At 61.9% G+C, this 25,860-nt stretch overlaps 1 protein-coding gene across 1 annotated transcript in view; it reads left to right on the plus strand.

The window, feature by feature from the left end:
• LOC119091149 (RNA-binding protein Musashi homolog Rbp6) overlaps nucleotides 1-25,502 on the plus strand; it is a 39,399-nt gene extending 13,897 nt beyond the window's left edge. Inside the window, exons 4-10 of the mRNA XM_037213812.1 lie at nucleotides 309-393; nucleotides 4,402-4,482; nucleotides 8,230-8,445; nucleotides 15,308-15,367; nucleotides 21,560-21,723; nucleotides 22,675-22,728; nucleotides 23,808-25,502. Of these exons, the coding sequence (XP_037069707.1) occupies nucleotides 309-393; nucleotides 4,402-4,482; nucleotides 8,230-8,445; nucleotides 15,308-15,367; nucleotides 21,560-21,723; nucleotides 22,675-22,710 (642 nt within the window). The 3' untranslated portion in view covers nucleotides 22,711-22,728; nucleotides 23,808-25,502. The remainder of the gene's footprint in view (nucleotides 1-308; nucleotides 394-4,401; nucleotides 4,483-8,229; nucleotides 8,446-15,307; nucleotides 15,368-21,559; nucleotides 21,724-22,674; nucleotides 22,729-23,807) is intronic.
• The last annotated feature ends 358 nt before the right edge of the window (nucleotides 25,503-25,860 follow it).

The following is a 25,860-nucleotide window of genomic DNA, read 5'->3' on the forward strand; positions in this document are numbered from 1 at the left end:
ATTTTAAGAACGGATCTTATCGCGATGCGTGGACTGAACGGTTCGAGCGACCCGCCCTGCACCAGACCAGAATGTTGTCAGCGTCTTTAGTTGCACTCGCGCGACCGGAGAGCTGCACCGTGGGATGCAGGCTACCGTGGGTGAGATTCGTCCTGCCATGACCTGACCCGACCTGCCATGGCCTGCTGCCAGAGGACCATCAACCGACCAATGCGAGAGCGTGACCTGGCCGGAGGGGGGAGGGGTGCCGCGCTCCCCGAGAGGGGCGCCGCCCACTGACACCGCTCGCCGGCACCGTCCCGTTCCAGGTGGAGTGCAAGAAAGCGCAGCCGAAGGAGGTGATGCTGCCGCAGACCCTGGCGCGCGGTCGCGCGGCCGCGCGCGGCGGCTACGGTGAGTTGGTGCTGGTGGCGCCCGGTCTACCGTCGCTGGCCGCCTACCGGTACAGCCCGTACTCGGTGCCGACGTCGGTGCAGGCGGCGTGCGTGGCCAGCGCGCCGGCCGCCGCGCTACAGTCGGCGCCGCTGCTCGGCGCCCACGGCCTGGGCCAGGTCGGCCTGGCCGGTACGCTGCATGGCTTCGACCTGGCCAGCTGCAAGAAGCTGTTCGCCGGCGGCCTGGGCGCCGCTCCGCCCGCCGTGCACACAGTGCCCGCCATGGCTGGCCTCGGGTTCGACCAGTACTACCAGATCCCTGTCGGGCTGTAGGCGGGCGCGCGCGCGCTCACGGCGGTCGTGGCGCGGGACTATGGCGCGGCACCGAGCGTCGCGTTCGTCGCCCGTGCGCCATGTATGATACACGCTGTCTCCGGCCGGTAATAAGGAGGGACGAACGCGTAGCAATAACGGCAGTAATAACGAACAAAGTAAAAGACATGCATGTCTTTGTGCTGTTGTATATCTGTGTTATACGACGCTAGCTTGAATCTCGTTATTTGAAGTGTTCCACCCCTACCTGTGAGGCTATTTTGCGCTGTCCCCATTCGGGAGGTGACACTGGCATTCTCGATTGCCGACTGTTCATTTATGATACTCGCCAGGCGCATCTCGTGAGTTTGTGCTGACGGTCGACATCTTCGACGCTTCGTAAAAGAGAAATGGCTCTGAAGGCGACAACCCATTGGCCTCTCAGGGTCACGTGTTATTGGCTGCCACCTACCAAACTGCAACAGGCGTGTTTGTCTTTGTTTCCGATCATTTATCAGCGGTCGTGTTCTCGGCGCTGCTACTGCAGGCACCAAAATGTCCTTCAATTTTGTACTCGAAATAGTTTAGCCTTCCTAGCTATCTAGAGAGACGAAATTTAGACACGGATTAGTCTGATAGTTAGCGCCATTCGGTGCCTGACGATTCCAATTTTATACACAGTTATTTTGGTACTGGTAGCCGAGCGATGTCGCCGACACTAACCCACTCTTCCCTGCATCTGTGGCTCTCTGTCTTTTCACAACGCCTCGAGCTCTCTTCAGCCCAGCTTCCGTGCCGTACGTCACAGCCACGCGGACAGGGCGTCCACCAGTGCACTTGTCGCTAGCGGGACCTAGCCGAGCTTTAGCCGAACTAGTGAAACTTAAGCGCCGACTGCTAACGGCCAGTGTCTTCCAAATTAGTATGGAGCAGCAATAGTACAAACCCCTGAGTTTTCTATCTGGTGGTTTGCGGGGTTACAACATCTGCCCTCCTGACGACCCTGGCGTAGTGTGCCGCCTCTCAGTCCACCGGGAGTAGAGCGCGCGCCGCCGGCCGACCGGGCGGCCGGGAAAGCCTCACGTGTGCCCTTCTCGAGCCTTTAGAGGGATACAGTTTCCGAGAGAATTCCATTTAAATGCTCAAGAGGGTTAGTCTCATTTGCGCCGTCTGACCATTGAGTTTGAGTGAGTTTTGAGCCGTTTTAACTGGTTTTCCAACCACCTGTGTTGTAGGCCACTCTTCTAGCGTTGGCTGAAATCCTTTCTTTGTATGTACGAGTACTTACGGTCGGTTTGCTTTAGTACTTGATCAGTATGTGTACTTAAAGGCAGCAGGAAAAGACGCAGTGTTATATATTTTAGACTTGATGCCACTTTGGTGACTGTGTTGGCAGAATGTGCGTGCGTGAGCGTGGCCGATCAGACTGTTGTGGTCGTGCATTGGTCGCGTTTTGTCGTTGGTTTCCCGTAGTGTTGCGCCGCGATGGACTGTGTACTCGTTTGGCTGAGGGGAGACTGGTGGGTGGCTGTGTGGCCCCGACGAGTAGCGCTAGTCGCCCAGTTTGTGATGGTGAATACATACAACGAGCCAGCTAGTCTGGCGCAGCCGGAGGCGGGTCCGCCGCGCGGCGCTCTCGTGTTTTGATATTAGCCGTACCTCTCTGTCGTGCTTCTGCTGTGTTGCGCCGACCCGTGCCGCGGTTTAGTTAGGCGTCGGCACCCCCACGTGACCACACGAGTCTGGCGCGCCCCCGCGGGGCGGGGGCGTCTCCATCCGGCCCCCACCAGTGTCCCCCGGTCTCCGGTCTCCGGTCTCCACTTCTCTATCTCCCCATATATGCCGCCCCCGAGCAGCGGGGGAGGAGACTCTTTTGCTTTGTGCCAAGGCCTCCTTTTTGTCTGAATACATGTCGTTAGCTTTGTATTTAACCTCTTTCACTCAATAAATGCGAGAAGCGATTATTTTCTGTCCATTTTCTAATCCGTCCCCAACGATACGGCTAATCTGTAGTTTGTAGTCCGTAGTTGTAGTAGTGCAGTAGTGGTAGTTCGTAGTCGATTGGGCTCCTTAATAATCGTATGCACCTGCCGAACGATGAAAATCTGTGCCTGTCTCAGGTGCGGGAAGGCCCGATTGGCTGACTCAGATGTAAAGCTGATGTTGATTGGCTGGTGGGCGGCATGGCAATCTTGGCACGAGCTCCCAGTGACCTCACTACCTCCGTTTGGTCTCGTCGTCTCTTCGTAAAGTTTATTTTTATGAGTTGCATCACACAACCCATGGATTATTTGACGGATGGGGCCGGCCACGGCGGGCCAAGTCACCTCGCCGTAGCAGAGGCGCGCGACGCTTCGGTAGTGTCGCGCTCCGTTACTTTTCTAACTAGACGCCCTAGCATCAACACCCCTTAGCTAGTCGTAGATCGCCACAACCCAGTGCCCACAACGTAGTGCCGCTGGCGCCCAAAATTGCCCCCTGAAATTGGCGCGGCCGGCGCGTCCGCTCCAGCGGCGCGCGCGACGCCCCCACCCCGTGCGCTGCCCCATCCACTCGACGCGAAATAATCCATGGGTTCACGGGTCTCGGACGCGTGGCGCCGTGCATCTTCACATTGCAGACTAGTGTGGTCACTGGGGGTGCGACAGAACGGTACGTACCATTCATTCCATCAGATTCCTCTCGGTAGTGACGGGCTGACTGCTGGTCTGGCGGGAGCGGGCCCGTCTCGTCCCACGTTCGGGTCGGCCGACCAATATGGCCGCCGCCCGGTCCGCTCCCTCTGTGGGAGAAATCCACGCCGATAATGCGGTCAACTGGCCGCTGCTGAGTGGCCAGACGGGATTTCAGGCCCGCCTCAAAACACTGCGCTGTGTATTCGAGACAAGCTGGGCGCCCCCGACCAAACAAAGAGCAGCAATCAGTCGTAGTGCTTGTAGAATAGACCCCGGACAGTGAACATTACTTGATTTCTCGGTAGTTTAGCAATGTCTCACCACACGCGTCATGTCCTCTTGCTTTTTGTGGGCGACCGTCACTTCTGCATGGCTGCTGGGTTCACTTTGCTTCCTCTGTCCCCGGTGTCTTTGTTCTAAAGTGCTTTTTCTTTTCTGGGGCTTTGGGCTTGAGTTCGTCTCTGGGCTTCTAACATTAACAACTGAGAAGGAGGGACCGAATTGAGTTGACCTTGCGTTTTCCTGGCTCCCGAAGCGGAGTAACGTAATACTCCATGGACAAGTCCGTTGCCGATATGGTGCACATTGCAAACGTGGATAAAGCTGCTTAGGATATGTGACCGTATATCCCTGTCTCTCTCATAAGTAGCGGTTTCCTTGATGCCACAGTGGAACAATACGTTAGCATAGGCTGTGTAGATTGCTAAATACCAGCTGGATGCACTCAATCCATAGCACTAATATAAACTTAGACGGCTAGTTGCCGCCAGGTTGGGGAGTGGATAGTCTATAGACGCTATTAGTCCACTGGCGGCATACCGTGTGAATACGCGCTTTGCCTGTGTTCAGACGCACCAGTGGGACGCCGCTCGGTTGGCCCGGGTCTGGAGAAAAGCTCCATCACAGCGCAATGCGCGTGGCCACGTGTGAAACGACTCCGAGCCGAGCTGCCGTTGCCACTGGGCGGCGTTCCCCGGGCGCCTCGCCGCTTGCGCGCGCCGTCCCCGGCCCGAGCTGACCTCGTCGGGGCGTGTTTTCAGGCTTCCCAGCGGCGGCCGCGTACGCCGCCTACGCCGGACGCGGCTACTCGGGGTACGCCGGCTTCGGCTTCCCCTACGCAGGTAATATGCCGCAAGTGGTGCCGTACCTGCCCGAGCTAGGCCTGTACGGGCTGCACGCTCTGCCGTTGTGAGGCGCCGGACCGGTGCCGGCCGGCCGGCGGCCAGCCGCCCCCTGGCGGACGCTGTACCGCCGGGCAGCCGGCGGCCGAGGCTGGAGGCGACCGGCGCCGGCCTCGGCGCGCGGCGCCCGGCCCGGCCCCTCTGCCGGCGCCGGCGGCCCGACTCGAGTGCGTCACGAGCCTGGTGCGGGGCCAAGTCGGCTCGCGTGATCCGCCTGGCTCCGTTTGTCCCCGGGCGCGTTATGACTCGGCCGGGCCATGTAAAAGACGCGCGCCTCACGCGGTGGTACGCGCGCCCGCTCCTTCTGGACGGGCGCCAGTGGCGCGCCCCTGCTGACGTGCCGGCCGACAGCGGCCGCGCGCGGAAACGTGTCAACTATCTCAGGTATCCTAGTCCATACGTGTGCCACGTGTCGTACCAGGTCTGTCTGCCGTAGGCGTGGCGCGTGTAGGCGGATATGACGCCGCCGGTATGCTGGCCGTAGCCCGCTGTCGGTCCCGATTGCGATGTTGGCGGTGACGCGGTAGGCCATGTGGGTAGTCCTGCTGAATCGGCCCCAGTCCATTCTTGACTCCGCTCCACCTGCTGGTGAAGACGCGGGCCTCTCCCCCATTCCACACTCCTTAGCTCCTTCGGAATAGCTCTGGTATGATAGGACGTGACCTGTGTGCGACCATAACTACCCGAATGTACCTCCATAGCAGACGTTCCTTCCGCTGAACGTGCACGTGCCAAAAGACTGCGTATCGCGATTCTTCTTCTTAGAGGTGACCTGAAGTGAAAGACTCTTTTTAGAAGTGAAAAGTGGCCCGTCATGCTTGTCGGTCGGCGTCCGGCTTCCCCAGAGGTGACGCCATGGCCCCCCTGTCGTGTCCCCACCCCAGTCTGCCGACTGTGGCCCCACTCCGCCTTCCGTGAGCCTGTCAGCAGGGGCCGTGGGACGGGTACCCTTAAACATTGCGCCCCAGGCGCCACGGCCCCGGAGGGGAGGGGTCCCGGCGAGGGCGTCAGCTGTTCCCGAGGTGGTCAGCTGACGCGCTCGCCCGCGATTAGCTGGCCGCGGGGCGTTTCTACGGTTCTACGGCCACTTTCATGATCTTGCATATCAAATCAGCTGGCTGGGCGCCAGAACTGCTTTCCTTCGGTCCGCAGCACCGCGCTGCACGCTCTACCCACGCCGGGAATGGCGACGAAATGCGTCGGTCTTGCCCGCCGCCCCGCTACTCCAGCTCGTCGTTGCCGTTGGACATGTGGTTTGCGGATCTAGAGACGGAATCCTTCCACCCGTCGTTTTGTTGGCCTCGAGTCTCCTGGCGGCCTCATCCTCCCGCTGTCCACCGTTTCCTACTTGTCGAATCCCGTGGCCACCGTCTGCCGCCCCGTTGAGTGTATACGTATCGGACTAAATGTGCAATATTGTGGTTCGCTGTTGAAGAGCCTTTATTTTCCCCGCGCTACGGGGCTCGCGCCGTTGTTCTGCTCTCGAAAGCGTGTGGTTTCTCCGCGCTGGCCGGCACCGCGCTCTCGCGCCACCGGGCGTGACGTCACTATGGGCAGGTGTGGCCGGCCGTCGGTCCCTCTGTTTGCGTGTGTGCGCTGTCTATACGCCGCCTCTGCGGCTTTATTATGCGGTTTTATGACAACGACGTGGTTGTTTGGCAGTGCTCAGGACTGCTCTAACCTTTTGTCCTGATTGTGCCGGAGGGCCCTTCCTTGGCCTGGTGCTTGCCTGCCTTATAGAGCCCTGCCTGTATCTGTTGCCCTCTCCTGTCCTTCCCTGGCACCTGACTGCAGTCTGCCGTTGCCCTCCGCTCTCCCTCTTCACCCGGTCCTGGTCATCTGCAGTCTCCGCCTTCTTTCTTTGGGTCATCCGGTCCCAGTCTTCCCTCGTCTCCCGCTCCTCCCCCGGGTTGGCCCCCACCCCGCTGCCGGCTTCTGCTCCTTCTCCGGGCGCGGCCTTAGTCTTCTTTAGCTTCCCGCTCGTGCTCCAGGGCCGTCCCCTGTCTGTTGTCCGGGCCGGTCAGCGGCCCCGTCGGCTCGGGTGGTCTCTCAGTCGGCTGACGTCGGGACGGCCGCCTGGCGAGCCCGATTGTTTGTAGACAGCTGATCAATAAACCGGTGCGGATGTGGCCGGCTCGTGTCGGACCGGTGGCGAAGGCGAGGCTCGGCCAGCACGCGCGGAACCCAGCCGGGCGGGCACGGCCAGCCGGGCGGGCACTCGCCGGGGAGGGGCGGCGAGGTCGCGCCGCTCGCGCACCGGACGGGGGGAGGAGGCGGGACGTAAACCCGAGCGGCCCCACTCAGCGACGGCGGGGACCGACGCGGGACCGTGACGGCGGCCGGGACGGGGTCCCGACCGGACCGGGGCGCAGCGGGACGGAGGGGCGGCCGGCTGCGCTCGTCTGGCGTGGGTCGGCGTGCGCCGGGCGTGCCGCGGGCGGCGGATGACCACGGTGTGTGTGGTGCGCGCAGGGCTGGCCTACACGCCGACGCTGGTGGCGGCGCCGGCGCCGGCGCGCGCCCGGCCCGGGCCCGGCCCGCAGCCCGCGCTCAAGGCCTACCCCGCCTACCCGGCCGGTAAGCTGCCGCCAGCAGGCAGGTGTAGTCCGCTAGCCAGGCCCCGTAGTCGCCCCGCACGCGCCGCCGCCGCCTGCCCGCCCAGGCATGCGCAGCCGGCCTCCCAGCGCGCCGGCCGCTGACGACGCCACGCGCCGCGGAGGAGGGGAGGGCGGGACGGACACCCCGCGAGCCGCCGAGACGGAGGCCGCGCTGCTGGGCGGCGGCGGCCGCTCTTGCCGAGCTGCTAATCACTTGGCACCGGGCGTACGGTAGACAGTAGCCGACGCCCACTGGCGAATCCTGACAGGCCATAAATTAGGTAAGGATAATGCCTAATGAGTGTGTAGTCCGGCTATATATCTACCAAATACATAGCAGTAGCGGTAGGGATTTAGGCGGATCCCTCGGTAGCGTTCTGCGCCGTCTATTTACGGCCGAGGCTTTAGAAGCAAATGCGCCAGATGATATTAACAGTAGATCTAGACGAGTGGATTCGTCAGAAAGATAGAAAAGTGGAATATCCGTAGTGATAGACAGTGCCTATATAGTATACCGAAATGAGGATAGAAGATTTAGAGCTCTTCAGAAGAAAACATTGGTAATTTAGTGTCGTGTAGACAGCGAGTGGCTGGAGTGAGTTGCTGTGGTGCTAGTAGACCTATTAGTTAGCCTCGAAAAGAGCGCTCCGTCTGTGTTTGGAGCCGAGTATTTCAACCCCTTCTTACTTCCAACACTCGGAATTAGCCGGGACGTTCCAAACGGTGTCCCGTAACCGGTCGCTGCCCTTTGTTGCTGATCGATGTGACAGCCCGGTAGACCCGTTCCCCACTCCCGGCGGTAAACCTGAGAGCCATTGCGCTAATGAGCGCACACTGACCTTTACAGTCATGCGCGCCTTAAAACGCCAAGTCATTATCCGTGATTGTGCGGACGTGGCCCGCGCGGTGGTCTTCCCGGCCTCGTCTGGTGTCCCGTGCCCTGTGCCGCCCGTGCCCCTATCGCCTGGCCCCTGTGGCCGCCCCGCCCGTGACCTGGCTGCCCCCGCGACCCCTCCCCGCGACCTCTCCGCCCCGTGACCTCGCCGCGGCCCTCGGCGGGCGGCGCCTGACCGGCACGCCGGTGTTGCAGCGAGCTTCACCAGCTACGGCTACTTCCCGTCGCCGGCGGGCGCCGCGCTGGCGACCAACGGCGCGGCGGAGCGACCCAACGGCACCACCTACTACCAGGACTACTCGGCCGGCGTGCCGGCGCCGGGCCCGGTCAGCCTGAGCACGCCCAGCCGCACCGAGAACCACGTCAGCCAGTCGCCGCTGCACCGCGACAACCCGTACAGCACGCGGACAGGTGGGTGCGCAGGTGTGCGATTCCGGCGGTGGGGCGGGGGCGGGGGTCGGCGCGCCGGCCTGGCCCCGTGCGGAGGTGGGGAGACTGGCCGCCGGGTGTGTGAAGAGGGGGAGAGGGGTTGGCCCGTGTGCCCTGCGGATAGGCCGGCGTGGGGCCAGACTGCGCAGTGGACTGCCAGACTGGGGCGCTGACGATGCGTGCGGCGGGTGGAGAGACGAAGCTCGATGGACGCTGGCTGTGGTAGACCGAACGTCACAGGCGGAGGCTATCGTAATTCGTGTATCCCTTGAAGAGGGCCATGCCCCGGCTTTTCCAAACTGCGCCGTGGACAGCACTGGCGGGCACCATAGTACCCCTTGCAGCTTACCGGCGTTCATGTGAAGCTACACGTCGGTGGTCTTTGCGCCACGTTGGACACGCCAGAAGGGCTCAGTGTGATATGATATCCTGGAAACGGCAAGCAAATTGAAGCGAGAGTAGCGCTTTGTTTTCGGGAAATGGTAGAGCGTCTGCTTGCTAAATAATGGATGTTTTGTTCAGCATCAGGTCTTCCTTTGCAATTTATTCCTCTGTGTGCTGTTCCGTATGATTGTGAAATTGTTTGTTCAGCCCGTCCTAGCTGTTCCGGTAGTGTTTCTCCTCGGCGGCTCTTATGTTGATGAAATATCCATCACGAGGCCAACAGAAGCAAAACACAATGCTTAAGTCGGGTCAGGTGTCTTGAAACCCAGCACAGGCCGTGCCAGCCAAACGAATCCGAAACCAGCCCGCCTTTTCGTGGCTCACAAGCCTCGCAGTGCGTGGAGGCGACAGCCAACTGAAGCAGCGGCCGGCGGATCGCTGCGTACCAGCGATGAAAACCGTCATCGCGTGTGGATGTCATTGCTTCGCTGATGGTGGCCGTGTCCACAGCTGGAGACATGTCCCACAAATTTCCCACGTTCGTCTCTGAAGTATGCACGTTACGCGGCACGTGGCAGTTCGCAGATCAGCCGCTCCCAGGGCCGCTCCTGACACGTGCCACCGACCGCGCGGCCGTGCCGCTCGGGTCCACTCTCCGGTCACGGAGCCGGCCAGCTGCGGTGACGTAATGTACCCTGCCGCGCTCTCCGGCGGCACACAGCCGGCCAGGCAACTTTAGTGAATAATTAACAGGGTGCAGCGGCATGTGATATCGATCAAACGATATGATGCGGACTAATTCGCCGCTCCCGAAATAGGCGGGCGGCGGCGGCGGCGCGTGTCTGCTCAGCACACGGCTCGACCGCGGCGCCGCCCCCCGAACTGGCCGGCCCCGCAGACACGTCGCCGGCCGCGCGGCGCCGCGGGGGCCGGCCGCGGAGCGCGCTGCTCACTGCGGACGCCCGCGGCTAGTCTAGCCGTGGCTCAGTGGTTTTGTTGGGCTGTATTGCACCTATCCGTCAATGTCGTCAGGCCTCTTCGTCGGCGACTGAACATTATTATCCACATCGCTTAATTAACACCCTGCATATAATTTGCAGCGCCATCAGAATCATCAATCAGAATATGTTTGTCATGTAAGTGGGCGATACTAATAACGATGTGTCCACTACAAACACAGCGTGGTGATTGTTAAAGCCAGAAGCTTTGGCGCGCCTACCGTCACCACCCGGCTGTGGGTCCGTCAGTGCCTGTCACTTTCAACCCGCAGCCAATGCGTTTTCCGTTCATTGCCGTCTGGACACTAGCAGCGTCGGTACAGTTACGTTAACCACCGCTCGTATGCCACAACCGGCGCGTCCACCAATGGTTGCACCCTATCGCTTTCGCTCCAGCATTTCCACCATCAGTCCCGTCACCTTTTCCAGCATGCCTACCTTGGCACCCCACAATCTCGACCCGGCTCCGACGTGGTCTCCGAGTGGTGCGCCACCGCTCCACCAAGCCAGTAGTGTGCCACTAATTCCACCTAAACAAGTTCCACGCACCAGGTCCACCCCGTTAGCACCGCACCACACTCGGTCCACCCCGCCGCGCGCGCCGGCTGGCTCGGCGCAGGACGCCGTTGCTCGAGTGCAGGGAAATGCGGACGTGCCAACTCTGTAACGAGCCTGTTTTCGGCACACTCAGGCCAGGCTGGACGTCCAACTTAATAAATGTAATCGGTTTAATGTCGTTAGTTTGCCGTCAGCGTAGCGGTGCTTTCTTCCCTCGCCGGGCTTTGAGGGCTAAGGAACTGGGCTGGCCGCGATGATAATGAAAACCGTTTGTATTCGGCGCCGCGCCGGTGCCGGCTTTTCATTTTCACATGCTCGATAGAGCTTTAAACTTTCCGCCGTTGAGGAGCAGCGAATGCTCCGAGAGATTCATTCTGCAAGCGTTTTATCGTTTCGACGGTGATGCCTGGTGAGCTACTCGGCCGTTTCCGCGCGCCATCTCGTGAGAGCGGATGCCCGCCGCCGTCAGGACTGGTGACGAGCCGTGATCAGCGTGCGCCACCTGCCCGCGCGCTGGTCCGGGCACGAGGCCCGAGAAGACTATGGGCGTCAGGCGACGGTCGAGGAGAGAGAACGGTCTGGTAGAGGAGCGGCAGAGGGTGGGCGGGAGGGAGGTGACGACTGAGTGCGTGAACCCGACAGGAGGGAGGATAGGGAGGGGAAGAAACGCGTTGAAGAGAGAGAGAGGGATCTAGGAGGGGTGGGAAGGAGACTTCCCTGACTTTCTTTCAGTCAGCTGACGCCGCGCTTGACTTTCCTCTTTCTTTTTCAAGTGTTGACTGTGTGGAACCGGGCCGGACCATACAAAGGCCGAGACGGAACTATCTTGTTTATATCCCCGGCACTCGAAGTCGGACAAATAAATCCAAACTCCTGCGGAAATTAAACTCGCAGCCAATGTGAAGTGGGCCTGCGCCATAGACACGCACTGAAGATATGGCCACTACGTTGAAGTGTTGCTTGTGAGGAAGAACGTAAAAGTCGCCTCGGAGAAACCGGGCGGGCGAGCAGCGGTCGAAAGTAATTTAATGCCGGCGTCGAGGATGCAGCCAAGATGTACGAGCTTCAATTTATTTACGCTGGCCTTTCAGACTTGAAAAGCCCGCAGCCAAAAGAGATGCGGTGCCGGTGCGGCCGAGACGGGCGCTGTGTCTGATCCGGCGTTTGACGACGTGCGCCACGCCCGTCCGCCAGTCGGGTCTGAGCGCTCTCACCTGTCCCTGACCCGCACAACAGAGCGCCGGGCCGTGCACAAACAACAGCTCCCTCGGCTGGCAGCTGCGGCGGCAGCCGGCTGTCGCCATGGCCGGCCGACGCGTCCCCGGAGATTGGGACGGGCCGGCGTCGCCGCGCTCCCCTGTGTGGCGCCGGAACGCCAGGAATGCGATCCAGATGACGCTGCGGCTGGGAAAAAACAGCCCTGACAGGCCGGGCACGCGTAATACGGCTGGAGGAATGCCCGGGCGCTGCCTGTGCCCTCCCACCCTCTGCGTCACGCTCGTACCGACACGCCCCCCGTCCTCGCTCGCTATTTTAGCCGCCACCCTGCCGTGAGTCTGTGCCGCAGACTGCCTCTCCCTCACTGCACTGTCCGTGGCGCCCGCGCTCCTCCCTCCACCCCTCCCTCCTTCCCTGTCGTTCCGCTGCTGGTCGCGTCGCCTGGGCTTGCCGCCGTGCGGCGCGACTAGTTGCGGTTTGGTTTCATTTCCTGTCGGACGTTCGACCGGCCCCGGCGACACTTTATGGTCATGCGGCGCTGCGCTGTTCCGCGCCGCTCGCGGTGCGGGTTATGAAATGACTCGAGAAGTTGTTAAAACAGGGTCGCCAATCGCGGGCGGCGCCGACACGGCCTGGCACCGCGCCGGCGCCGATGCTGGAGTCGCTCGGTAATTAGGCGGCCTGCTGGCGGCGGCGGCGGCGGCGGCGGCGGCGGCGGCGGCCTGCCCCGGCTCCGACGCGCCGGGGACCGCCCCCCGGCTGAGCTCGTCACCGGTGCTTGACTGACGGTGTCCCCGGCGGCGCGGCTCGAGCCCCTCAAACCCGCAGCGCGCGGTGCCGCAGCCGACCGGAGCCCAATCGCCGCCGCCTGCGGAGCCGGCCTCGCCGGGTCGCGCCCCGTGCCGCGGGCGCCGGCGTCGGGTCATGGCGTGCCTCCGGGCGCGGTCGGGGTCAGGTCAGGCGGCGCCGTCGTCGAGGGCGGGCCGTTGCCGGGGTCGATACGGCCGGTGCTGAATGCCTTTCGATTGGCCAGTGGCCGCGCCCAAGTGGCCGGCGGACCGACTGATCAATTGCCGGCCGGCCGTTTGAAGCAAATGCGTCCAGTTGGACCGCCGATTACGGGCGCATAGGCACCGGCCATTGATTTAACACCGCTCGGCGCTGCTGCAGCCTTTTGCTGGAGAGTCGGGCGACTGCAAGTCATGCTCAACCCGGGAATGTGAGGGCGCTTGGCTCGATCATGCTTGTGCGCCGGGCAAATTGGAATGTCAACGAAAGTCGGGTTTCCTCGACCGTGTTGTATTTCTCCACGGCATACCACGTCGCTGTGTCCAAATTCCCGCCCACCCTTCTACACCCTGCGGGATAGTTTTCACCACCAGCGCCGCGCATTGGGTGCATGATTATGAATAACTCAAAATTGTCAATTTGCCATTCCGAGTCTTTAACCGCTGCGGCTGTGCTGATCGGTGTATCAAGCGCTCGGTGTTTCCCTTATGTTTTCACATTGCGCTGCTCGCTGACAGCTCCACTCAAGCGCAGGCACCGTGTTTGCAGCGCTGAATGGGCCGCAACCGAGTGGACTCCGGGGGGGGGGGGGGGTCGCCCACAATTGCACTGCCGAGCAGATGGCAAGCCCTTGACTCCGGACCCGGCGGCAAGTCCTCAGTCATTCATCCCCGACCGCAAATGTCAGCCAGACTGGGGTTGCGAGATGCCGTGACTACTCAAGGAGGCATGCTCAACCTGTGACTGTGGCTTCTTTAGCGTGGAGCTTGCCTTTGGCGGCTGTGTTTCGTCTTGCTCGGTGAAATGCGCGTCATGGATCGCGATGGTGATGACCGGCCGCGCAAGTGTCGGAACATGATTTATAAAGCAGACAAGCAGAGCTGCTGGCCGTTTTGGGGCGTGAAGTTGATTGCAGCAAAAGATTGCTTGCGACACGTTAAGAGCGTATCTAACGTCTGGCAAAGTTAAGTGGACTACAACACACCAGGGGCCGTCTGCATTGAAGTCGGACCGTCGCTGAGATTCGTACCCAACGCCTCACGAGTGGTGACTGAGCTCCGCTGAATGTCACGGTCGCACCGAGTCACGTTTTTTCGTTGGGAATGCGATGAGCGTGACCCATTGAACGCGCTGTATGCGACGTCACACGATATACGTCGTACGTCATGCGCCACACGTATGCTTCCCCCATGCGTTATACAATACGATCATGCCGTAGGACTCCACGCCGTCTCAGCGACGTCCACTCTTACGCCGCCATCTGTACCTGAAGCGGCTGGTTAGGCGCGGCTTCGCCCGAACGTTCATGCTGACTGCCTCCGCCTGTCTCTGCGCCGCCTGCGACCGGCCGGGTAGGGGGGAGGGTACCGGGCCGTGTCGACGCGACCGGAGAGCGTGCCGGACGTCCGCGCCTGTCCCATCGACCCCGACGGCGGAGGCGGCGGCAAAAAAAGCCGCTCTCCGTCGGCCGCTCGCCTCCTCCGTCTCCTGCGTGACAGCGGCTCTCCTGCGGCGCCGCCGTTCTCCTGCGGCGCTGCTCGCCCGCAGACGCTCCGACGGCCGCCGTGGGCTCCCCGCTCGGCCGCAGGGCTCGACGCCGCCGCTGGCAGCACCCCTCCAGGGTGCCACGTGCGGGACGCTGCCGCCCGGCGTGAGGGACAATGGGACTGCGCTCGGCTCTGGAGAAAGTGTGCTGCACGTCGCGTTTGTCTTGCAACTTACGACCTGCTGGGTTTCGGCTGGCCGGCTGCAATTGGCGTAATGGATTGCGTTGCTAATGGCATTGCAATGCTGCATGGCGCCGGTATGCTGTGCAGTGCGCGTCTCTGGACTCCATGGTCGCTGGGAACGCTTGCAGAGCTCATTTTTGGCCCTTTTCAGAAGCGCACATGCTTTGCTCCAGAAGAATTAGTAGTGGGAAGATCTCCCCTGATGTCATCTTCGATGTTCCCAGTGTTCGTGCAGAAGTACTAACTCGAAGGTACTCAGTGAGCCGGCTGGAACATGGGAAATCAGCCAGGGAAACGTGCGGTCGCCGCAATAAAACAAAATCAGACAAGGCCAACCTGGGATCTGAGAGACCCTGTGCTCTAGGGGCACCACGCAGCAGCTGGTCGAGCTCGGCCGGCGGCCTGCGGGCGACACACCAGCTGCGCGAGCCCAGCGCCGCCGCGGGGTGTGCGACTCCCGCCTCACCACCAGCTGACGGCGCCCCAACTTCGCCGACAGCGATATGAAAAATCCAACTCACTGGAGAGCCATTAGGCGGTCGGCAGACGCAGCAGTCACGAGCGGGCCGCGCGCCGCGCGGTGTTTGGGGCTCGCCACATGAATCGGAGCCGGCGTTGCCCGGGGATGCGGGCCGCTGTTAACGCGATGGGGCGCAGGCTGCGCGGGCGAGGGAGGCGCCTAACTGCCGCCCGTTAAGTGCTCATTTCCCGCAGGGCTACCGGCTCTTCGCACTTGGAGTTGAGAGGACCGGACAACAAGACTGAGGAGGTGGCGCTTGGCAAAAAGTTGATGAAGTTTCGCCCCCCACTGGCCTCTCTCACATCGTTCTCCGACTAAAAAGCGCGCTCCGGTGTATGAGAAGGCGGGGGAGGGGCAGCGGCCGGTGAGTGGTTAACGAAGCGGGTCGGCCGACGCCGTGGTGCTGACTGGGTCGGTCTCGGTTGCAGATCTGGTGAACGGCGCGCTGACGAACGGCACAGGACCTCTACTGACGCAGGCGCTGTCCGGTGAGTGACGTCACACCGGGCGGGCTGGGGCGGGGGCGCCGTGCGATGATACGACCACTGACGTCGTGCTGCAGATGGAGCCTCACTCCGGCCACGATCAGGCCGCGGTCACCTCACGGCCGTCGGGTTGGTGACGTCATACGTCAGGTGGCTCTGCCGGGGCTGTCACGTGACCGTCAGGTGGGTGACGTCACGCCACCGACGGTATTGCACTCCTTTCTCCATTGTTAGTTTAAAGTTTTCGTCGGGGTGTCACTGGTTTGCGAGCTCGGACGCGGCCAACACGCCAGCGTGGGTGGAGTGACGTCACACTATAGGCTGGACCTCATTCCGGTCCGGATCACCTAAAAGTCGCTGCGCGATTATGGGGTGGGTGACGTCATACTGCAGACGAGGTCTTACCCCGGTCTCCAGGTCATGTCAGGCCTGGAGACGTGACCGTGACCTTGACCTTGGCACGTTGGCCGAGGCGGGCTCCGCGTTGACCCGCTGCTCGCGCTGTGTGGAGAAGTTGGTCCTTGTTCGAAGCGTGACGATCAAGATCGGCGCAGCCTTAGGCCGGCTTTGGCGGCGGGGGTGGGGGGGGGGGGGGCTGTCAGCGAGCGCCCTCCGGCGGCCCGCGTGCTCAGTGTGGCTCCTCCTCTTCTGGGAGCCGTGTCAGCAGAGTCGCCAACTTTCGGCAGCCTTCCAACTCATGAAATAGGTGATAAACTGCGCTCTGGGACGGTCTTTAATCACTGACTGGCTGTGGGCCGGCGATGGCCCGGAGTCCCGGCGGTCGGCAGTTTTTGACAGTTGGTCGGCCAACTTCCCAGTCGAGGCTGGATAAAGCGCGGCGCGGCGGCCGGCCGCCCACGGCTGCACCGTTGTACCGTGCTCCTGGGATCGTGTACCCGTCGGCCGGTCGCCGCAGTGGCTCGAGCGGGGTATCGACTCTTCGACGTACCTAGATTGATGGTGACCCGTCAGAGGGTGAACGGTCGGCCCGCGCGGAGTTTCCCTGTCTTCTTACGTCACGGTGATGCCGATGATTTCGGCTTCGGGTCGCATTGACCGCCCGTTACCCGCGTCAGGGGAACAGCAGCACGGCGCCAGCTGAAGGCCGGCAAAGTTATACCCATCCGTCCGGACACCACTTCTGCTTGCAGCTGAGCTCGTTCCCGGCTATTCCATCCCAAGTAGCCGCGATCCATCACGGGGCGCACTCAGTCCTCGGCGCCGTCGGACGGGCCGGCCAGGCGGCGCGCCGGTCCCGCGGCCGCGCGTCGCCGAGCCGGTGCTTCCCCCGGGCCGTGACCCGGGCGCAGCTGCGTCTTGCGGGTCGGCCCCGCCCCCACCCGCGCCGGCGCGGGCGCGCGGCTCGGCGCGGCACCCGTTCCGAGACGCCGCTCGTAATCGCGCGCCGTCTGGCGTAATTGTTTTGCGCGCCGGCCCAGAATTGATGACGGGGTCGCATCGCGCTGCGCGTCGAAGACCTGCGCCCTGTTTTTATCGATGCGCCGTGCCGGCGTCGCCGGCCAAACGGCGCGAATTAAGTATCGACCGCCGCCGAGAGCGCGGCGCGGCGAATTAGTTGGCCGCGGACGGACGGTGCTGTTACCCGGTGTCGATGAGAGGCCGGCGGCGGTGGGACGCCGCCCGTTTTGGCCGCGCTGCGTCCAATCGGAGCCCGGGGGTGGCGCCAGCGGTGCCGGGGAGGGGAGGGGCGCTCACCCCCTGCCTCCCGTGCGCTGGGGACGGCCTGTGCTTGTGTGGCGCGCCGCTCGGTGCCCGACGGCCTGGGCCATCAGCGCGCAAAGATGGAATCGGCCTGTCCAATCTCCCCCGCGGCAGTAGAATCCCGAGTCCGGGGGCTTGACGGCACGAATTTCAATGACTGTAGATTTTCGTTCTTCCGTGGATATCCGTTCATGATGCCGGCAGTTGAATATTTCAATTTCTGGATGGCGAAAGGGTGGCCAGACAGACAATAAAGTTGAAATACGGACTTTGCGCTCGGTTTGCGCTAGATTCTCTGCATAATGGCGCTGTAGAACTGCCACCGAACATCACGTCCCGTCCCATAGGCCGCTGTCAGGCGATATGAAGCGCCGTGGCCGGGCTGCTCCCTGGCAAATGATTGGTTTACTGTTGATGAGGTGCATTTGTCAGTGCTGTCGCGAACTGCAAGAAAGTTGTTGGGTATTGTAAGAGGCCGCAGTCATTTCTCACGCCCCGTAATGGAGCTGCTTTGGGAAGATCTTGGCTGCATTTACCCAGGAATGTTCCCTAGAACACGGGAGAATAACAAGAGTAAAACGCGAAGAGATGGGAAATGCTCGCATTCGGCCGCATCGAATGTCTGTATAACCAAGACGTCTCTCCAATCCCCGGATCATCAGTGGAAGACAGAAAACACCCACTCCCTTCTCCCTTTTGCAACACGTCATGGCCAGTTTTCAGATCTTAACGCAGTCTGCGCTTTTTCCCAAGCACAAAGCGGTGCCCTAGTGGCAGCCCGTGTAATTACAATGTAATGACGTCACATCAAAGCCGTCGCGTGTGCGCCGCGACAGGCTGTTTTGTGCGCCCCGACACGAAGAGTATGGGTAGTTGGGAGCATTGCTTATCGTGGGGTCGCGACGAAATTCGTCCATTACGCTCGATTGAAACACATTTCCCCGCCGTAGCAGACATGACAGCGTCTTGTGACATGACGCAGAATAGCCAGCGACCTGAAGTGTTTCGTTCAAACGTTGCTTTACCCGAACGGACAAGGAACCGACCGGTTTTGGCGTTATTGACATGCCCGATTGCATTTGCTCCCAATATCTCCATGCTTTGGACTGGTTTTTTTCTCACCTCGCAGAAGTAGCCACGGCGGTGCATGCTCCTGCACAGGTGACGTTACCGTTACTCACGCGCTCACGCTGCTGAAGATGCACACCACATGCAACGCGCCGCATCGTCCGCCAAATTTAGCTTCACTTGTACTGGTACTTGTAATTTTCGTGTGAAGATGCTGCAGACCATCAGCGCCCGATCTGCGCGCGGAGACGAGACCCCGCTGAGACGTGCCCCGGCTGGCGGCCGCACCCGATCGTGACCGGCCGATCACGGCAGCGGCCCGAAAACCGGTCGCGCCGGACCGCTGTCATCACGTCCGCGCCGCGGCCGTGCGCTCCCGGCTGGCGTGCGATGCCGGTCGCTTTATCGCTTTCATCCGCGCGGAGTCGCCGCTCCGGGCCGGCCGCGGCGGGCCGCCGCCGGGGGTGTCGTGGCGTTTTCTCTCGGGCGACGGAGGTTTCGACGGGGCCCGTCCCATTGTTGGCAGTGCGGGACTGCGCCGGTCGTGACGGCCCGCGAGATCAGTGTCCTGTCACGACGTCCATTGTCGACGCCGGTTGTCCGGGCTGCTGTTGTCACGTCTGGAGATCGGCCTGGGAAACTCTGGCGCCTCCCGCCCTCTCGGGGCGAGGCCTGCGTTATCCTGCCTGTCTGGGAAGGATAACGGTGAACGCTCCTCCGGACCAGTCCTAGTTTTACGGACCCTCCAGGAGCAGTGGTTATGTCGTCTTTCCTCTTGTGGCAGTGACAGACATGTGTGGGAAAACCGCGTTTTTATGGCAGTGACGGTCTCGCCCGCCCCCTCAGAGCATTTGCGGCCCATCCGCCCTCCCAGGGCCGTTACAGTCTCACCTTCCCTCTCAGAGCAAAGGCATTCCCGCTCTCCCTCTCAGAGCAGAGGCGGTCCCACCCTCGTCTCAGAGCAGAGGCGGTCCCACTCTCCCTTCCAGAGCAGCGACGGTCCCATCCTCCCTCTCAGAGCAGCAGCGGTTCCACCCTGCCTCTCAGAGCAGCGAAGGCGCTGTGCTGGGTGGGCGCAGTGCGTCAGACCGGGCCGGCCGCGGAAAAAAGCGGCCGCCTCCACGGTCCATTACGCCCACCCCCGGCCCACGGACCCGCTACCTGCCCCCCCCCCCCCCCCATCCCCTCCCCGCCCGCCGCCGTCCGTCGAATCGATGCGTCGTCTCTGCAGAGAGCGGCGTCACGCCGGGGCCGGCGGCGCTGATGGGTCGCGACGGCCGGCGCCGGCGTCCGCTGCTCGACGCCGCCCAATCAGCGGCCACAAAGGGGTGCCGCGCCTCTCCCGGCCGCGCGGCGACCCCGCGCGGTCGCCGCTCGGCTGCGAGGCCCACCGCGCGCCCCGCCGATGAAGGCCGCCGGGGCAGCTGTCGCCGCGATTGCATGGGATTTCATTATCGGCGACAGGGGAGCGGGCTCTTCCCTTTGTCGCGCGGCCGGGAAAGGGCCGGCGCCGTCCCGCCCGCCGCTGATTAGTTGGGCTCATCCGCCGCGACTTGGCAAGAAGCGGGCCGCTGAGCTATCGGCGATAACGCAGCCTATCGATCCACCGCTTCTCGGGGATTTGCCGCCTGTTGTGAAAGAAGATCCGCGCCGGAACCGAATTGGCTGGCGGCATCACTCAGCGGCCGAAGATGGACGCTCGCTAGTGCCATCTAGGGGGCGAGTTGAGAACTGTAGGTTAAGGCGACCGCTCCCCAGAGCGTGCACGTCGCATTACGGATGCGGGAATACCCCGCATTATACGAGGCCGTGACCCGTAGTCAGATGGCTCGTGAGCACGGCTGGATCGGCCGCAGCCATCGCGGTCGAAGCCCGGCTAGCGCTGCCGAGGTCGGTGGCTGCTCCAGCCGGCGGTGGGTCCCCAAGGCTGGCGGGCCGGCGCCGCCGCACGCTGGGGTTTGCTGTCACCGGAGCTGCGGCGCGCCGTCGGGAATATTCATCAGAGCTGTGTGCTACAGCACTCACGGATCTGTCTTCTGGGCTTGAGTTGCGTCTGTCGGGCAGGTGTTGACGATGTAACCGATATCTATTCCCCTGCCTGGGCGGGGTAGCCGCTGAAGCAGCCGTTTCTTGGCCAGTGACGACGCAGGTGACGCACACAGATGTGTCCACGGTTGCCAGTTGCGGGCAGATATCCGTGACGGGGCGATACACGTTTGACTGCGGTGCAGATTTCGATGTTTTTAGAATGTCTTTAATTCAGTCCAAACTCTACCAGCCTACACATGTGCGCTGTCTCCCGACTTCTGTACGCTATTGTACTTGCCGCCACGCTTATCAGCGTGCGCCTCGTTATCGTAAGAGGCTGAATTTAAACGTGGATGCTCAGTTCATAATTAGCGCGTTTTGATTTATGATCAGCTGGCACGTACCAAAACATCTTAATTGAATCTGAGCTGACTATTTACTACGGCCGTTTTAATTAGGCAATTTAGCCGTTGCAGGGCTCATTGTCATGCTATTCAAGGCGCAGAAAACGGAACTACCATGCGAAAACAAGCATGTTATATTTTCGTGAGCTGGGCGGAACGTTCACGATGTTCTGCCTTCGAAGTATGGACGTAGGTCAAGGAAGGGGGTTTCAGTTTCGTTCTTTCAGGCTTTCAGTCGCGTCGCGTGTCAGCGTCTATGGTAGGCATGAAATCTATAACAATATTTCATATCTCTCCGTCTCCGGATACGCAGCAGTGTCGGCGTAATATTAAAATGTCCGAGTTGAAAATGCAATGTTTTTGTGTTTTGTTATCCGATCAGATGCTAGCCTGCTATGACCGTTCTGTCATGCCCGAACCTTAAAAAGAACAAGTCCTGTTCCCATCAGGGTCAGGCAGCACAGAGTTGAAATAAAAGTCAGTGGGACCACTGGCGTCTGGGAACATATAAATATGCCGTGCATATATGGATCTGATTTGATCTGCCGGTCTGTCGAGGACACCTAGCAATCGAAATGTAGCGGAATACAGAACCGATCCAATTTGAAGTGCTTGGGTGTTTATGGGAGATTGTCAAAAGAAGATTGTTGTCTCATTTTTATGATAGCTCCCTGCGCCTCCGCGATGCTGCTCTCCCTGTCTTGTTGCGCGGCATCCCCCCCCCCCCCCCGTGCTGACCCGTGACCTGTGTGTGCCGGTAGTGATCAACCGCTACCCGGGCTACGGCCCGCCTGCCAGCCTCGCCACCAGCCGCGGCGTCCCCCCCCCCCCCCCCTCCGTGCTGGTCCGTAACCTGTGTGTGCCGGCAGTGATCAACAGCTATCCGGGCTACGGTCCGCCTGCCAGCCCCGCCACCGGCCCGCGACCATCCCCCCCCCCTCCGTGCTGACCCGTGACCTGTGTGTGCCGGCAGTGATCAACAGCTACCCGGGCTACGGCCCGCCTGCCAGCCCCGCCAACAGCCGCGGCTTCGGACCAGCCAACAGCCCCGGCCCGCTGGACCTCTACAACGGCGATGCTGGTATCAGCTACTTGCAGGCTGCCTCGCCGCAGCCCTCCTTCGGCGCTCTGAACCGGGTGCGTGCCCCCCCCCCCCCCCTGCTTCCCTTCCACGTCTCCACCTTACTATGCGGTGGGGGCTGATGGATGCTGTGGGAGGCTGAGGCGGGTCTGAAGGATGCTGTGGGAGGCTGAGGCGGGTCTGAAGGATGCCGTGGGAGGCTGAGGCGGGTCTGGAGAATGCTGTGGGAGGCTGAGGCGGGGCTGGAGGATGCTGTGGGAGGCTAAGGTGGGGCTGATGGATGCTGTGGGAGGCTGAGGCGGTGCTGAAGGATGTTGTGGGAAGCTGAGGCGAGGCTGATGGATGCTGTGGGAGGCTGAGGCGGGGCTTAATGTTAAGACTCTCGTCATTGCGTTGGTGGCGGACTTGCTGCGTGACCCGAAGACGTTTTGTAACGGTTGGAACCTGCAATGTGTTTCACGATGGCCACGTTTTTCTGAGTTTAAACCTCACAATACTAGTTTGCTGCGTGATCTCCCAGGCCGTAAAACGTTGGATTCAAGCGGTGTGTTATTCTTTTAATCGCGTAACTGCTTTCGCAAGACGGATCGCCATGATATGGCCTCGCGGTGCGGCGCCTTACATACAGAACAAGCCCAAAAATTCATGAGTGGTATTTCACCGTGTCTAAATTCCACGTGAAATCTGACGGCGAGAGCGCTGCTGCGCGTGCAGCGCGGCGGATGCTGTGCAGTGTCCGACGATCCGGTCTGATCAGCGGGCGGACTTGCGACACCGAGCTCCGGCTCCTGTCGGAGCTCTGAGCGCGGGGCTCTGAGCCTCCGAGCCTCTCGGGGGGGGGGGGATGCCGCCGCCCGTCCCGCCCCGGGTCCCGTTCGGGGGGCGCCGGTGGTGTCGCCGCCCGTCCCGCTCCCGGTCCCGTTCGGAGGGCGCCGATGGTGCCGGGGTGCGAGTCGCGACTGCGCCCAGCAGTCGGCGTGTCCGTGCTGATGCCGCTCTCCTTGCAGGCTCCGCTGCTGGCTGCCTTCAACGGTTACCACTAGACGCGTAGACAGCTACCGGTGAGTGGGCGGCTCAGGACGCCTGTGGCGGGCAAAACGTGCCGGCAGGCTCTAGCGCTCGGCCCGTGGTGCGGTGCGTCAATGATGAGTGATAAGACGCCCACCTGAAACTGGTTCTGTCAGCTTGCTGTGGCAAAAAAATGCAGTAGTCGGCTTCCACGGTGTCGCAGTGCGTCAGCAGGTGTTCATGGTCGGGTAGCACAACGCGATGATGCCCTAGTTCTGGGCTGAACGTGGCCGATGATGAGTCGGGTCGCATTTTGCGTGGAAAATTATCCGTCCGCTTATGAGCTGGACTGTACTATGCGGATTGGTACCGGTGCGTGTGTCAACTCTCGCCGACCTAATTTTCTGCGTGCTGTCGCAACGGCACGGCCTTCCGAATCAGCTCATTAGCCGTGTGCTGCGATAGGGAACGGATACCAAACAGTCTACAGTCGGGTCATGTCAGGATCTCACGATTACCGTCAAAGCGAACCTCGTTCTACGCCGTTTAAATGTGCATCGCGTAGAGACCCATTTAAGCGTTCACTTCGCACGCCGTGGAACGGCCGCGCCCTCTGTCGGCGGACTGGGCAACGCACGGTCCGGTGCCGCTGGCAGGGACGCAGCTGTGTCGGACGAGCGGGCGAGACGTCACTCGCGCCCCCGGTCCTCAAGTCGCCACTAACTTGTGCCGGCCGCCGCTGCTGTCTGGCGGCGGCCGATTGTCGGCCTCGGCGCCGTTAGCCGCAGGCGCTGCGCCGCCGTCACATAGTTCACGACAAGGCCCGAATTATCTGCTCGGATTCAATTACGCGGCTCTATTTTCAAGAGGTGCTCGACGCCAACTGTCGCCGCCGCCCGGCCCGGACAGGGCGGGCTGTTTATGAGGTGGCGGCCGGGCCGGCGACGCCGGTGTCGCCCTCCCCGCACCGGCTCGGCGCCGGCCCGCCAAACCTCTGCGGGCGGGTCACGTCGCGGCGGCGAGCGCAGAGCGGCGACGGCGCGTTTGAGCGAGCGTGGTCGACGCCGCCCCGTCCGCCCGCGCCGCGTCCTGCTGCCTCAGCTGTCTTCTAACGGCGCCCGCTCCGTTTCAGAGTCGTCGCTAGATAGAAACGGAAGAGACCGAGAGAGCGAGAGCGCGCGCGAAGTGGAGCGAACGAGCGAGGGCGGCGGAACCCGACTCGTGCGCAGCGCGCAGCCGTCGGGGCCGCACCACCGCCCGGGCCCGCAGCAGCACCTCGCCGCCCCGTCGCCGAGGAACCTCCCCCACCTGTCCCACTCCCCACCCCCACCCACCCTCTGTTGGCCGGCGTGCGCCGGAGAGGCGACCGAGCGTGTATGTGACGTGTTGTACATACGCGCGGTCCTGTTAGACGTAGGCGGGGCCGCGGCGGCGCCCCCTGGCCGCCGCTCAGCAGGCTCCGGTACCGGCTGTACATAGCGGCGCAGTGGACGAAGGCGAGCGAGCCGTGTGCGTGAGCTGCCTGCCTGTGGCTTTGCAGTAAATTATTTAGAGACGGCGCGAAGTGGAGGTGGCAAATCAGGACCGGCAATCAGGCTGTCTCGTGGATGTGGATTGTGTTTTGTGCGTTGGCCAGCGCTCGCTGTAGTTTCGACTGTACTTAACTTTGTCTTTTTTACTTAACGATGTACTTAATTTGTGCTGCTCGGCGGGAGCCTGCCGGCGGGCCGACAACTGGAAAGTATTTTAAGTCTTTCACAAAGTAGCCTAGGCTTTGTGTTCTCCCGTCTCGCTTCTGCCGACCGCCACAGCAGCCAGCCCGAGTCCCTGTGCGCGTGGGTGCGCCGCAGCCGCGCCACCGCCGGCGAGAGCGAGCGAGGCCGGCCGGGCGGGCGGCTCGCCGCCGGCGTCCCGCGCCCCTGTACATAGGATCGGTGTGAGCCGCTGACGTCATGCCGGCCGACGTGACGTCACACGTCGCGCCCCGGCGTGTGTATTTAAGTGTCCGGTGTACTCCTAGGCTAAGGCGGGAGCCGGGTGCGCCTGGCACGCTGCCGCCGCCCCGGCCCCGGCTCCGGCTCCGGCTCCGGTGTGCCGACTGAAAGACACGGTGGTGGCCATTCCTGGAGGGTGGCCCACTCCCCTGCTGTCGGGTCTCTGGTGGCGTCGGGCGGCGCCCCGACCCGCCCAATACTCCTGTTGGTGGGACAGCTGGGCGCACCTCTGGGGCCGGCTCCGCACGCGCGGCGTCGGCCGGCAAAACGATTTCGATTGCTGCGACCCGGCAGTGGTCTGTGATTTTACCTAGTTTCGACAGTCCAAATTAGAGGGCGCTCCTAGCCAGCGCTTCTAGCAAGACGATCGGACGTCAATTGTTTTAGCTCTAGCCCTCACAGACTCGACGTTATCTGTATATAACAAAGCAGAAATGTCTATTTTATCATGAGCAGGAACAACTACAGTACAGGTTGACAGTAGCAGACTAGCCAGGTTTTTTTACGCATTTTCAGACGGCGACTAGAAGGGCGGCAATAACGATAAGGCAATAGAATTGCCTTCCCATCGATGCAATGAAGCATGCTATACATTACCAGCTCGCTGTTCACGTGCTGATAAGCTGGTTGTTCTGCGTGTGCCCTGCCCCACTCCACCACCCCCGTTTACCTCTGTTTTGACCTGAGGGCGTTTGTCAGACTGCGCCGCCCGACGGCGGCGGCCGAGTTGTTTTTCCGAGCCGCCCTGTCGCGTGCGCGGCCCGCGCGGCGTTCGTGACGTCTGGGGCACGCGCTGACGCGGCGGGACCGGGCGGCGCGCACCGCTCGCCATTTTCGGCCGCCGGCGTCGCGGGTCAGCTGGGTGGCAGCGGCGCCGGCCGCCGCTGATTGGTCCCAGGCCCCCGGCGTTCGTGCGGCCAACGCGCGCGCCGCGGTCTGCCGACGGCGCCGGCGGCGAACTCATCGCCCCCTCACGTTTAGGTATTGAGCTGTTCCGATCATGCAATAAGAAGCGAGCAATAAAACGCTGTAAATCGATGGTTGTTCGGACTGGGCGCTGGGCGGCGACTTGGCCGCCGTTTGTACAGAGCCGACAGCGCGTGCGCGTCTGCGCTGCGAGCCTCTCGTTAACGAGAGGAGCGAACGACTTTGCGTGCATGTGTATGTGTGTTTGTGCTTGTGCGTTGCAAA

This window comes from Pollicipes pollicipes, unplaced genomic scaffold, assembly GCF_011947565.3.
Source record: "Pollicipes pollicipes isolate AB1234 unplaced genomic scaffold, Ppol_2.1 Scaffold_3319;HRSCAF=3898_pilon_pilon_pilon, whole genome shotgun sequence".
Lineage (NCBI taxonomy): Eukaryota > Metazoa > Arthropoda > Thecostraca > Pollicipedomorpha > Pollicipedidae > Pollicipes > Pollicipes pollicipes.